Here is a 13464-nt window from a genome sequence, read left to right as displayed (position 1 = left end):
CCTTCCCTGAAGGAGGAGGCTTTGGGCCCCTGCTCATGGGCGGGCCTAGGAGACCCAAGGAAGTGCAGACAGAAGGCATCCAGTAGGGCAGGGCAACTTGAAGCTGGAGAAAGGCCCAGACCCAGGGGGAGTCCCCAGGACTATGGACTTTGGTAGAACCCCAGCAACTCTAGGGCCAGGAAGCAGAGATGGTCAGACCAAGATCTACCATAACTGCCTAAGGACGGCAGCTTCCCTGGGCTGCGGGAGGTTGCAGGAGGATGTGGACCAGTGGACGCCCTGAGGCGGGAGAGTAAGGGGAGATGGATACTCAAAAGAGAAAGGAGCCGGTCACCCCCCTCTAGCGGACAGAGGAATTTGACACAATAAAATTCACCGTGAAGATCACCCATATCACTTACAAATACGCAAATAAAAACACTACGACAGGCAGGCACGTGGTGCACAGACATATATGCAGGCAAACACCCATACACAAATGGACACTAAAACAGCAACAAGCCATGCTTAAGGACTAAAGTCTCCCTCTCCTGCCCCCACTCTGTGGATGGCTTCAGACTCACACAGCAGCATCACGGGCCTGAGTCTCAGCTTTCTTGTAACGAGCATGGCAAGGGTTCCTTTGACCCTTGTGACCTGTGGCTTCACCATGTCAGCCTGCTATCCTATACAGTGTCCTCAGAAACCACCGGAGGACCTCATTTACCAAGAGAAGAAAGGTCCTTAGAAACCCCTTGAACAACGTAACTGCAGAGCTCACCTAAACAGCGTTCATGGTTATTATTAAGTCTGAGTGGGGCTCTCGTCCGAAGCCCAGAATGTGTGTACTGTCCTTTTCTGAACTGTCTCTCCCTCACTGCCCATGCTTATATTTATACTAAAACCTTTTTCTTCGTTTTTTTCTGAAACAAGATCTCATCTACCCCAGGCTGACCTGGAACTTCCCACACAGCCAAGGCCTCCACCTGTAGAGTGCTGGGGTTGCAGGCATTGCTGTCACGGTGGTGCTAGGGATGGCCTCCGGGGCTTCGTGTGTGCTAAGCAAACCCTCTACCAACTGAGTCACATCCCTAGCGTGCCATCCCTCCAGGGGACTACGTCAGTCCTGGGAGTCCTCCAAGTGGGGCGGGCACACTTCTGACAGGGGGAGTGTGAAGCAGCTGGAGGAAATCGAGCCTGAGGGAAGAGAAGTGGCTCTGGGAGGGAGGGGCGGAGCAGTGGTTACTCCGGCCCCAAAGGTTTGGCAGTTAAGCCTGAAGCCGCACCTGGCATGGTAGGTAACCAACCCATACTCTGTCTGGCCACAGGAACCCATGGGAAGTCTTGGTTCTTCAAGGCAGGGATGGTCCACAGCTATTAGGAAAAGATCGTGGAAAAGGAGTGATCAGGGTCCAGGGACAGGCACCCGGTCCAGACTCAGAGGCAGCCTAGGGGTCCCCCACCTAGGCAGGAGTGGGGAAATAGCCTGGAGCAAACGGGGCTCCCGGGATCACAGTCTAGGGCAATTCTCCTTCTGCTGCCCGTGTGCCTCCCCAGGGGTGTGCACGAGAGGCCAGCACCACAGTACCAGGTCACCAGGTCCCCGTGCTGAGTGACTTGCAAGGTCTTGTGACGGGGTGGGGTGGTGGGAATGAAGGGAACCCCAACATTTCCCGGTAGGCACTCCATGATGACACTACCCACTCAGCCCCGTTAGCCAGGAAAAGGCGTGAGAAGGGACACCAGGAACTTCAGACGCTGGAGATGCACTCGATGCAAACCTCCACCCTGCTGTTTTAAATAAGAAATTTATTGCAAATATAGAAATTGATTCTCTCCATACAGGAATCTCCAAGGTGAGGAAAACGATTTCGTGCCATTCGGTTTAAAACAGGAAAATTCGTGGAAGAGGCAAATGGAAGGAAGAGAAATAAATGAAGTTACCCCCTAAAAGAAGAGAAGGAGAGGGTCCAAGGCCCCCAGGGGGAGGCAAGTTCCGTACACAGCAAGGGCCACAGGTTCAGAGTCCAGGGCCCTGTGCCCAGCTCCGCAGGCCTCAAACCAGGTGCCAGGCTGCCGTGCCCCTGGGGGCTGGCAGCTCCTGAGGAGGGTGGGGGCAGGAAGCGGGGAGGAGAGGTGGCCATCATTGCCTAGACCTCCACCACAGCCCTGTGTCTGCCTGGCAGAAGAGGGAGAAAAAAGAGGACACTCCTTGTGGGAACCTCTAGTCTCCCGGCTGCCCAGCAGGGGGCAGCTGGCATCTAGGGGGCTCTGAGGCAAGTAGCGGGAGAAATTAGTTCTTAGAGGTGGATGTAGGTCATGGAAGGTGTCAGCCATGTGACCGGGGGACTGGGAGGTACCCTCTCCTAGGGCTGGGGGTGGGGTGGATCCCAGAGAGCAAGCCTTGTCAAGATGGACAAACATCAAGGAGGTGAGGTCACCCTACAGGCAGTTAGACACCCCATAACCTCCTACACCCTTTCCAACCCAGCCACACCCTAGAGAAAAGGCCCCCAGCCATGTTAGGACTTGCTAGGACAGAGTGATAGGATGGCCAGAGAAGAAGCTTGGAGACAGCCAGCAGGTCTAACACCTCTCCCTCCAGCTCATTTTCAAAGCATTGGCTCTCTTTGTCTGTTGCCTGGCATCTCCTTGGAGAGACCAGAGCCCACTTGCTCCCGACCCCCGACCCCATCCCTCCATTCTCTGCAGCGACCTGCATCTTCTACCCTGCGGTCTCATTCCCTCATTAACGGGGAGGTTGGGAGGGTCGCTGCTTCTGTCCCCGTCTGTCCCCTCTGGGCCTGTCTAGAAGTTTCCCTCCCCCTGTTCTTCTGCCCACTTCAACACCTTACATTTTCTGGATTGTGGGCACAGGTGACTTCTAATCAGGAACATGGAGGGTCATGGGCCAGCCCCAGATGTCACTGCCATCTCTGTCTGGCTGCTCTGTGCTGCCCAAGTCTTCCTAAGGTGGCCAGGGCTTTCCCTAGCCACCTCTCTCGAACAGTCCCCCAGGCCCTGCACGGGCTGCCCCAGAGTGTCCTGCTCTGTGCTCAAGAAGGAGCAGAGTCATAGGGCCACTGGTGACAGAAGGACCCTTTCCTAGGACTTAGCTAAGACTAAGTTGTTTTTATTTCTAGAAGGCCACATGGTCCAACAAAGATGGCTTCTCGGGTTGTTCTCTATGAGGTCAGGGAAGTCCAGTTGTGACTTCCAACCCACATGTCCCCCAGATGACTGCTCCATGAAACCCCTGGGTTCCTCCTCTCCCTGTGCCCCTAATCATGGCCTGCCTTCGAGCCTCAGCCCAGACCTCATGGCTTTTACAAAGCCGGGGGCTTCACTTGGACCTAGGGAGTAAGTATACATTTGTCTTGTGACTGTTTTACTTCTGCCCAGGCACAAGCCATCCTAGATAGTGCACAGGATGTGCCAGAGGACTGACCAGGGCAGCTGGAGGACCAGGCCAGTGGAAGTGCCTATGCTTGGGCCCTTGCTCTTCTCAAAGATCCCTGTGGCATGGGCCCCACTGTTGAAATGGATCCTCTGAGTGGCATCTGAGGTTTTATAAGTTATCTTCAGCCAGGAATAATGGTCCACTGTAGGGATTCCCCCCACCCCCGGGCATGACAAGGCCCACTCCCCTCCTGCAGAGCCCCAAACCTCTCCATGAAGCTCCAAGCTCTTGACCTCCTGTTCTCAGTATGGCTGACAGCCCTCCCCATCCTGTGTGGCTGGCTGAGCTGCCACACAAGGCATCTCTCTGCAAAGGACCCCAGCTTCATCTCCAAACGGGAACAGGTTGACAAAGGTCCTCCCATAGACCCTTCCGCAAGAGCACGGCCTCGAGACAGCCTTCCATGGTGGAGAGGAGGGGAAAGGACCAGCAGGGACGGAATGGGACAGAGGCTGGATTGAAGGTGGAGATAGAGGAGAGCGGGCAGCACTTGTGGGCCCAATGCCCAGGAAGACGGGAGGAGGATGGACAGGCTGGGCTATGTTGGTGGCACCTGTTTTGGGTCTTCTGCAGAGCTGGTCCTCCCTGGGTTTCAAGAGCTGCTCGGATCACATGGAGGGGAGTGGGGGTGGGGAGGGGAGTCTGGACGAACTGGCACATACACGACAGATGTTTGTTTGCTCAGAAAAATACAGTAAAATCGTCATGCAAAGATAACAGGGGTCTGCTTGCTTACACCCCCGGCCTCTAAGCCTGCCTGCTGTTCTCGGGTGGTGGGTGGCGGGTGGGGTGAGGGCAGGATTGTGGCAGGGGAAACTCTGCTCTTCACATCCAGGCTGGCCAGTCCCCTCCTCTCCCCCGGAGAACAGTCTTTGTTTTATTATTATTATTATTTTTTGCAAATGTCACCCCTGAGTGAGCCCTGGGCTTGGCCCACTGCAAAGTTGATGTGTTCAGTCAAGTCTCCCCACCCCAGTCCTTCCCTGTATCCCAACCCCCAAGGATAGCCCTAGCTTTCCTGGGCAGAGCTCTCACAGGTCAAGTGAGATGCCACCCTCAAGCCCCCTTACTCCACAGTCACATTCCCCCACCTCAGGAGCGAGGGGTCTCTGGAAGGGTTGGGGTAGAGCTGAGAAGGCCCATACCTATTTCAGCGGCAACCCAAAGGGCACAGCTGACTAGTGCAGCTGACCCCATGTCCCACAGGCAGAGACACTGCCTCAGCCTAGTCTCAGGACTCCAGAACAGCCTCCGGAGCCTGGCCCTGGAAACTCCCGGCTCTTGAGAGCGCTGCCGCCTGGCCGGGCCTCCTATACCGTCCTCTGCTGCCACCCACACTGAGAGAGCCCCACAGCCCAACGGTTGGTCAGTTGGTCGTTCTGGGCACCAACTGCCAGGCACTGGGTTGCCATGGCAACAGACTAGCTAGGGAAGGGGAGGGGCCAGGAACCTGGGCTGCTCCCTGACCAGGGCAGTAGGGGGCACCTCACTGTTTGTGCTTTGATTGGTGTCGGGAGTGGGTCGGGAGGAGGACTGTGGCCATTTCCATGGAAACATGGGAGCCCCTCTAGCCAGGGCATGAGACAGGGTGGGGTGGGACAGATGCCCTCCTGGGCAGGCCAAAATGCTGCCCACAGCAGGGGCCAAGCAGGCGTGGGTGCGGGCTGCAGGGAGGACTCCCGCATTCCGTAGCCCCTCACTGGCCCCAGGCCTCACCGTTCTCTGTTGCCTCTCCGCAGTGGGTAGGGACCCCAGAGGCCCAGAGGAACTAGGGGCTGTGGCATGGGGGCCTGCACCTGAGACACCAGTGGGGAGCAGGTATACCCACCATCCCACCCCCAGGCAGCTCCGGGACTACTTGGAAGACACTTGAAGCGGGTTGGTGGCACCTTTTGCCTCTGCCTCTCTCTGGTCCGAAGGACACGCCTCGCTCCTGACCACCCAGGGCTAGGGACCATAGACTTTCACCTCGTGGGTACCTACGGACTTTCTAGAGAAGAGCACCTGCCAGCCTCGGTCCCAAACCCCTGAGCCCACAGCTTTGGAAGGGGTAGTGGGTGGAGGGACACGGTCCAAAGAGCAGCTGGAGGTGGGACCAATACTGGGCCAGGAAGCCGTAACGTGTTGGGTGAGACCCCAGGGCCTTCTTCTCCTCTCTCTGGGCCATCCAAAGTGGGAGGAGAGGATGCCCAGGGTCCACATGTTGCCAGCTCTCCAAGGGAAATGTCCCCCAGCGTGGAGGACACCCTCCCTGAACAAGGGCTATGGTTTGCTTCTACCCCACATTCTTTTTCCACCAAACCCGCCTAAGCCCAGGCCCCAGACCCTCTCTGGCCTCTTCCCCAGCCCAGTGAGTCCCTTTGGGCAGCACAGTAGAGACAACTGGTTTCGGTAGCAGGTTGTAAACTTTAAGGAAAATGTTTGTTTTCCTGTCCGTTATTGTTGGGTGTTGGTTGCTTCACAGTCAGGTGGTGGTCAAGTGTGTGTGTGGGTGCGTGTGTGCGGGTGTGCGTGTACGTCCACTCCTAGGCCCGGGCCCCCTTGGCCCAGACCCCTTGGCCTGTCCCCTGCCTCCCGGCCACCCTGGCGGGGCCCGTACCCCGAGTGCCCCTGCCCTCCCCCTCACCTCACCGGTGGGGGAGGAGAGGGTCACAGCTTCTGCTGGGCTGAGACCCCCTTCCAGTAATCAAGGATGTCATGCAGGTCCTCATCCTTGGCAAACTGGACCTTCTTGCGCAGGGCATGGCCAGCAGCCATGTACACCTCCTCGCGGTGGTGCTTCTTGTAGGGCCGGAAACGCTCCCAGATCTTATGTGTGCTCTCGGACGAGTACTCAGGGCTGGAGGAATACCCTGAGTAGTAATGTCTGGGGGAGAGCTGAGAATAGGTGGAGTCACGCTTGGAACGGGTCAGTGGCTTGAGGAAGGACACTCGCTGGCTCAAGCTGTCGGAGCCCTCCTCATAGTAGAGGGCAGGGAAGCTGTGTCGGTGCTCGCTGCAGTGGTAGGCCGGCTTCACCTCCAGGTGGTGGACGCCACCACCCCCGCCACTGCTACCGCTGCTGCCCGTGGGCACCAGTGGAAGCCGGTCCAGCGGGCTGTTGAGGGGGCTGCCTTTCTCTATGTACTTGGAGTCGCTCTTGGCCAGCCCGGCGGTGGCCGGGTGGTCCGGCACGTCCAGGCTGAAAACCTTGGCGCTCTTGATGGAGCCGCTGGACGACACGCTGCAGGTCTTGCGGGTCACTGCGGCGTCGGCGCTCAGCTGGCGCTGCAGCGGGTGGTGGGAGCTCTCCTTGTAGGGGGGTGACAGGAAGCTGGGCCGCTCTAGAGCCCCCGGGGTGGCAGCCGAGGAGGCAGCAGTAGCCGCAGGGAGGGACTGGCACTCGAAGGCCATATCAGAGTCCCCGCCGCCACTGCCGCCCCCTAGGAAGGAGGCCGAGTCCAGTTTGAGAGCATCGATACAGTTGTTAATGATCTGGTTCACCTTGTCCACCTCCTTGGCAATGGTAGAGATCTCAGCGGCCGAGCCCTGGCCGTTTTCGATGTCTGGGAGATCATCCTCGGGCCGGGCCACGCCCTCCCCTGCAGCACCCGTGCGCACCTCGATATAGTTGCCTTTGGTAGCCGCCTTGGGCGTGTCTAGCCCCGCCTCTATCCCCTTGGAGGTGGGCAGCTTCTCCCCGATTATGGAGGGGATAGAGGACATGCGGGCCACAGGCAGCACAGGCGGCTCGCCCAGCTTCTGGGCAGCGTGCACAATAGAGCCGGCATCCACATCAGCGCCATAGCGCATCTCCAAGATGGTCTTCTTGACATTGACAGACTTCTGCTTCTCCTCTTGCATGCGCCGCTTGCGCAGGCAGTAGTAGACAGCCCCCAGCACAATGACCATGCCAAACAGGCAGCCCAGGATGGTCATGATGTAGTGCGTGGTGGTGGAGGTGCTGGGGGCCAGGTCCCCCGGCACAGGGTCCCGAGTGGTGAAGGTCAGGCAGGTGTGGTTGAAGCGGCGGCTGTTGCGCAGTGAGGTGACACAGAAGGTGTACTCGGTGTGCGCCCGCAGCTTGTCCAGCGTCACGATCTCTTTCTTGTTCTTGAGGGTCATGACATCGGAAAAGTAGCTGTTGTTGTACTGGACCAGCACGTACATCTTGCTGTAAGGGTGCGGGATGATGACAACCAGGGTGGCCGAGGTGAAGGTGACTTGGTGCAGCTTGATGGCCGGGCCCGCAGACGCATCCGTGGTAGACGAGGCCGGCGGCTCCACCGAGAGGATCTCATCGGGGTTGAAGCCTGAATTCTCATCGGGTTCCCTCTGGGAATCCGTGGAGTAGGGCGTGGGGTGACTCACAGGCCGGGCAAGCATGGAGCCATTGCGGCACTTGGCCTGCAGGACCGTTATGGCATTGAGGCTATGGTAAGGCCGGGGCACGAGCAATGGGTAGCCAGCGAACTCCCTCGGCGACTCACACTGCAGGCGGTCATAGTTCTTGGTGACGTTGTTGAAGACCACGAGCCAGGCTAGGAAGCCGAAGAGGTCACACTCACAGTTGAAGGGGTTGCCGGCCAGCTCACACACCATCAGGCTGGCGAGGCTGGCAAAGGTGGCGCCGTCAAGCCGGCTGAGGCGGTTGGAGGACAGGTCGATGCTGATGAGGCTAGGGCACTCTGAGAAGGCGGTGGGCGTCACCACCTCGATGAGGTTGTGCTGGACGAAGAGGAACTGCAGGCGGCTCATGCCACGCAGCATGCCCTCAGTCAGGTTGCTGAGCCGGTTGTAGCCCAGCTGAAGGACCTGCAGGCTCGTCTGGCCCAGAAAGGCACCGTCCTCGATGTAGGAGATCTCGTTCTTGGTGAGGTTGAGGTCCGTGAGGTTCCCGAAGCGATTGAGCGAGGAGTACAGGACAGCCTTGAGCTTGTTCTCGTTGAGCCGCAGGTCATGCACAGTGCTGTTGATGTGCTGGGGGATGGTCTCGTATGGCGGCTGGTTCTGACTGCAGATGGCCAGCCACACGTAGCCCTTGTCCCCCTCGATGAGCCAGCAGTCAGCGCGCACAGCCCCCGGCTGGCACACGCACAGCAGCGCTGCCGCACACAGCCCCAGGCGCAGCATGGTCCCGGGCTTCGGCCCCTTGTAGACCCAGCTGGGGCGAGGGCCAGACAACAGAGGGACCTAGCAGCCAGAGGACGGGGCTGGTGGGACAGTCCTCCCCGGAGCCGCCACCATCTTGGGGGTGACCTCCAGCGCGAGGGCCCTGGGCAGGATGAGCACAGCCGCCGGCACCTGCTGCTCTGAAGGGCTCCAAGCAGGCACCAGGCTCCTGCTGGAAACCCAGGTTCCCAGGCTTGGCTTCTTCTTGCTCTTCCTCCTCCTCCCCCTTGGGTTCTGTGCTCAGAACTTCAGGCAGTTCCCCCAGGAGCCGGGAGCACAACACTGAGGACTGGCGAGCGAGGTGGGGACAGGAAGGAAGCCCATCTGTCACCTAGTTCCTGCAAGGTGGCATCAAGAGAGAGTGACAGATCACTGTGAGGGTCCAGGCTCACCCCGTCAGATCCAGTGCAGCAGGCCCCCACCCCTCTCTTATATATACCCTTTAGAACAAGGGACTCTGCGCCAGCGAGTACCCCAGGGCCCCTGCTTCTTAAAGCAAGGCAGGGCTGGGGGTGGCAAGGCGGGGAAGAGAGACTCAGGGAGAGCTCCAGCGGGGGGGGGGGAACTGAGGGGAACAGGTGGACACTGTACATGGGCACCCTCTAGGGCACAGCCAGCAGTGTGCCCACATGCAACTGCTGGCCTGCACAAAGCCTACGAAACCAAAGCGCCACGGGATGCATATGGGAGGGAGACACACCCCCAGCCCTGTGTTCATGACAGACACGTCCACACGTCCAAGTGGGCACCCCCAAATCCGGATGAGAATTAAGAAGCCCAGCAAAATGCCTCATTCTCCATGCCCAAAGATAAATAATTCATTTGTTGTGTAACTGCTCTTGTTCCAAAAATAATTCCCTTGTCTCAGCTTCCATGGGGGGAGGGGAGCAGAACATGCTGGCGGTGGGCCTCCCTTGTGGTGGGGTGCAAGGGCCGAGGTCTCGGCAGAAGGAGGCTGGTCCTATGGGCATAACTAGGCTGAAGGAGAAGGGCCGAGAGTTAGGGACTCTAAACACATTCCCCATAGAGTTCTCCCAAGGAGGGCACGCTGATCCCAAAGGGGGCTCAGGACTTGGGACAAACATGGTTGGATCCTTATATCCCCTTCCAGAACCAGAGGCCCAGACAGGGCTTTTTTCCCCCCAAGTAACACAGCAAAGCCTGGGCCAGGACCAAGGCTCCCGAGACACGAGTCCCCACGATGTCAGCAGTCAGGAGTCCCTGCCCGCAGAGCCTGATTAGCTGGTTAAATCATGCCGCCTCTTAGCTACTGCACCTCCGTACAGTGTGGGGGAACCCAACCCTGTCCTGGACCATTTAACGGGAAGCAGCAAGATGACTTGGCTGCTCACCCTGAGACAGAGGACGGGACAGCAGCAGGGGTCACAGCCCACAGCCCATCAGATACATCCTTCACTTTCCCAGGAAGAACGAGAGTCCCAAAGTTTGCCCTGGGGTCCCCTGCAAGCTGCCCACCACCAGACCTGGCTGCAGCTCATACCCTGTGCTCCAGACTCCAGAGACTACAAGGACCCTCGACAGTTGTGTCCCAACAAGGACACAAGATGGTCAAAGAAATTCAAGTTTGTACAAAAAAAAAAGCCGGACCAGTGTCCACAGCGCCACCTCCACCTCCGCCCCTCCCACGGGGAGACTCCAGGAAAGAGCACTTGGAAAGAAAATGTCTAGACTTTGTGTTAAAGTGAAGCCAATTGAAAGCTTCAAGCAGCAGAGGAGAAGAGGGAGGGAGGCAGGGGGCGGAAAGGAACACGGAGAGGAAGCTCTGGTGGTGAATGCTGAGGTACAGGAGACCGTGTGCAGCCTGGGTCGAAGGCCAGCCTGACACACCATTCTCCCCGCTGCGGGGCCAGTGTGCGTGTCACAAGGCTGCCTGGGCAGCTGACAGCTCAACCGTCTTCACCTGTACCACACAAAGCTGTCACGGCTGGAAAGTTTGGGTCCTGTGACACATGCATGGCCTCAGTTTCCCCTCCCCCTCCCACTGGCAGACAGATTATCCCAGAGGGGTAAAGTCCTTCCACTTGGTGTCTTGAGAAGTAGGAACCAGCCTGTCCAAGAGTCCCCAGTCTGTAGCGCATGTAGACCCTCCGTGGTCTGGGGACCACGCTGGCATGCAGGTGCACACACAGGTATGCGACTGTCTCAGCGCACAGACACAAGGGCGAGGATGGGCGCACTGAGACAGCTTGCAGGCTGCCACATAGTAAGCATGACTGTGTGTGTGCACAGGACATGTGCAGCTATGATCAGCCAAAGGGACCCATGCTGGTGTGCAGAGGGGTGGCAGGCATGCATGTCTGGGGCCTTGGAGAGGAAGGCAATTGCCCACCCCCTCTATGCCACTTAAGCACATGTGTGTTTCTCATACTCGTGTGTGCGTGCATACAAAGGCAGTCACACAGAGTCGTCATCCCCACCCCCACCCCGGCTCAGATCCAAGCTAAACTAATATCACCTTAGCTAAGACCAGACTCAATGGAGCTGGGGAAGATGGGCAGGGGACAGGAGGGAGCTGGGGGAGGGGACCCTTGTTTGGAGAGGTACTAGTCCCACCTGGACCTGCCCTGCCCTGACGGTCCAGGGTAGACAGAGGTCCCCATAGGTCCCCCAAGCCCAAGGGGTGGCCCTGTCCTACTCCTCCGCTCCCCAGGACGGCTTGGGCTGAGGGCCAGCTCCTACTCGCACCGTGACGTATAGTGGGGAGGAGGGGCTGTCACCAAGTCCCGAATGCATCAGTTGCCCTGTCCTCATGCTGGGCTATCTGCCCACCACCCGTGAGACCTAGCACTGGCAGGGAAGAGGACAAGGCCACAAAGATGCTGACAGTAGCACTTGGTCCCCCGCCCAGCTGTTTGCCCAATCAAGGTGCAGGTGTGCAGGGGGTGGGTGTGAGGGTCTCGGGGGTCAAAGAGACAAAACCATCCTCCCCTGTTCCCATGAGGGTGCTCCTCAAGAGCACAGAGCACACCTGGAAGACGGTGAGCAGAGAGACAAGTGGAGAGCACCTCCTCCAGAGGACTCACCACAGCGAGGGAGGGGATGGGCTTGGGTACCACAGTGTGGCACAGTCACCTGCTGCCCACCCCCAGGGCTCAAGGAGACACGTGAGACCGGACACAGTCAAGGCCCCGAAACACATCCTAGAGCATGTCAGGGGGGACGGAAGCATGACAGCAGCTGCCCAGAGCCCCCGGGCAGCCGGGGAGCCATGCAGCAACCCAGGCAAGGCAGCAGGGGCAGGGGACACATCCCAGATCTGTGCCGCATTGGCAAGCAGCAGCCTAGCAGGCTACAGGCTGTGTGATGGTCCTTCCCGTGGATCCTTGAACAGGAAGGAGGGAGAAGAGCCAGCAGCACCAGCGGGCTCAGGCCACCGGGGAGCAGAGGGGGGGTAGGTCAGAGCTGGAGAGAGGGAGTGGGCCATGTGGGCAGTCTTCTTCAGGCTTAGCTTCAGTGGCCAGGTTGACTCAGCTGGGGTTGAGTCCTTGCCCTTCATGGACTCAGAATCCTGGCATCTCCAAAATGAAAAGATGAACCCAGGCTCAGGTGGACTCCAGTCTTCCTATGAGGGAAACTGGGGCCAGGACAAAAGAGGGGACACAGTCCAGGCCCTGAGCAGACCTGGGGCAGGTCCATCTCAGGACCCAGGATGTAAAGCCCAAGCCCCCAGTGGGATCCTCTGCTCTTGGCAAGTGCTCCCTCCCTGCAGGGCAGGCACTGGCCCGAACCCTAGTCCCCCACACATGAAACTGAATGGATGCCCCTCACAGGCATGGCTGGGGCAATAGTGGGTTCCCACGGGGGGATCCCAGGCCGAGCAGTGTGGTTGGTGTGGCTTCTATCATGCCATCAGCCTGCGGTGGTCTGGATGAGAATGGCCACTGCTCAGTGTTCGGTGAGCCTCAGGCCTCCTCCGAGCCTCAGTTTCCCCTCTTATGTGACAAGATGGCTAGTGCCAGGGCTTCCGGTACAGAGCAGAGTCGTCTCGGCTATGCTGACCCAGGCTTCCATCCCCATGGTGACTCTGCTCAGCTCAAGAGACAGGGACAGGGTCTAGAAACACGTGGCTGGTGTCCTGGCCACCCATGAGAAATGAGAAAATCAAGGGAAACGCTGCTTGCAGCGGCTTAGCCCTGGCAGAGCTGGCAGATGACTCCTCTCGGACCAGGCTGGCCAAGTGTCCCCCGACACCATCACAACCATGCGTGTCCATGACATTACCCCGGATTAGGAAGACAGGATGCCTCGGGCCCAGAGTCTCAGTCCTCACAGTAATGTCACCATTTCTAGAAGCTATCACTGGGCCACCGGGCCACCATCCATCCATCCATCCATCCATCCACCTCCAGGGACAAAGCTGGCTACCTTCTGTGGCCAAGGCTCGGGCCTCAGGACTGGACACTAGGGCTTGCTGCTGCCTTCATCTTCCAGGGTCTTCTAGGGCAAACTGCCCTGGGTCTCTGCTCCTCCACTACGAAGTGGGACATTGTGTCACCATCACTGGACTACCTGGTAAGTTGACAAGTTACCTGGGTTTCAAGGGTGATGTGCCTGCCCCAAGGGAGGGAGATAAAAGTGCAGGCACTGGAAATAAGACATTCTGTGCTCAAACACAGAGCTGTGTGACACAGGCATGCTCACCACCCTCTCTGACCTCAGTTAACAAATGACGAGACTGGAGGGCTGGACTCATGGCAGTGGGGCACACACACACACACTGACCATCTCGTGAGTTTCCTGTCCTCAACCAGAAGGAGCTGTCTCCAATCCCCAGCTAACTTAATCAGTCTGTCAAAAAGTCACGGCCCTCAACCCCAGGACCTTTGCACATGACTCTGGCTCACACACACTTA

The 13464-nt window shown here is 58.4% G+C and overlaps 1 protein-coding gene across 10 annotated transcripts in view; it reads right to left on the bottom strand.

The window, feature by feature from the left end:
* Positions 1 to 1771: 1771 nt before the first annotated feature.
* Elfn2 (extracellular leucine rich repeat and fibronectin type III domain containing 2) overlaps positions 1772 to 13464 on the bottom strand; it is a 51331-nt gene continuing 39638 nt past the window's right edge. For all 10 annotated transcript variants that reach the window (XM_040754185.1, XM_013111279.3, XM_040754187.1 and 7 more), the window contains one exon: positions 1772 to 8928. In XM_040754185.1, the coding sequence (XP_040610119.1) occupies positions 6089 to 8551 (2463 nt within the window). In that variant the 5' untranslated portion in view covers positions 8552 to 8928 and the 3' untranslated portion in view covers positions 1772 to 6088. The remainder of the gene's footprint in view (positions 8929 to 13464) is intronic.

This window comes from Mesocricetus auratus, unplaced genomic scaffold, assembly GCF_017639785.1.
Source record: "Mesocricetus auratus isolate SY011 unplaced genomic scaffold, BCM_Maur_2.0 Super-Scaffold_100010, whole genome shotgun sequence".
Lineage (NCBI taxonomy): Eukaryota > Metazoa > Chordata > Mammalia > Rodentia > Cricetidae > Mesocricetus > Mesocricetus auratus.
The sequence above is the reverse complement of the archived record's forward strand: the minus strand, read 5'-3'. Positions and strand labels throughout refer to the sequence as shown.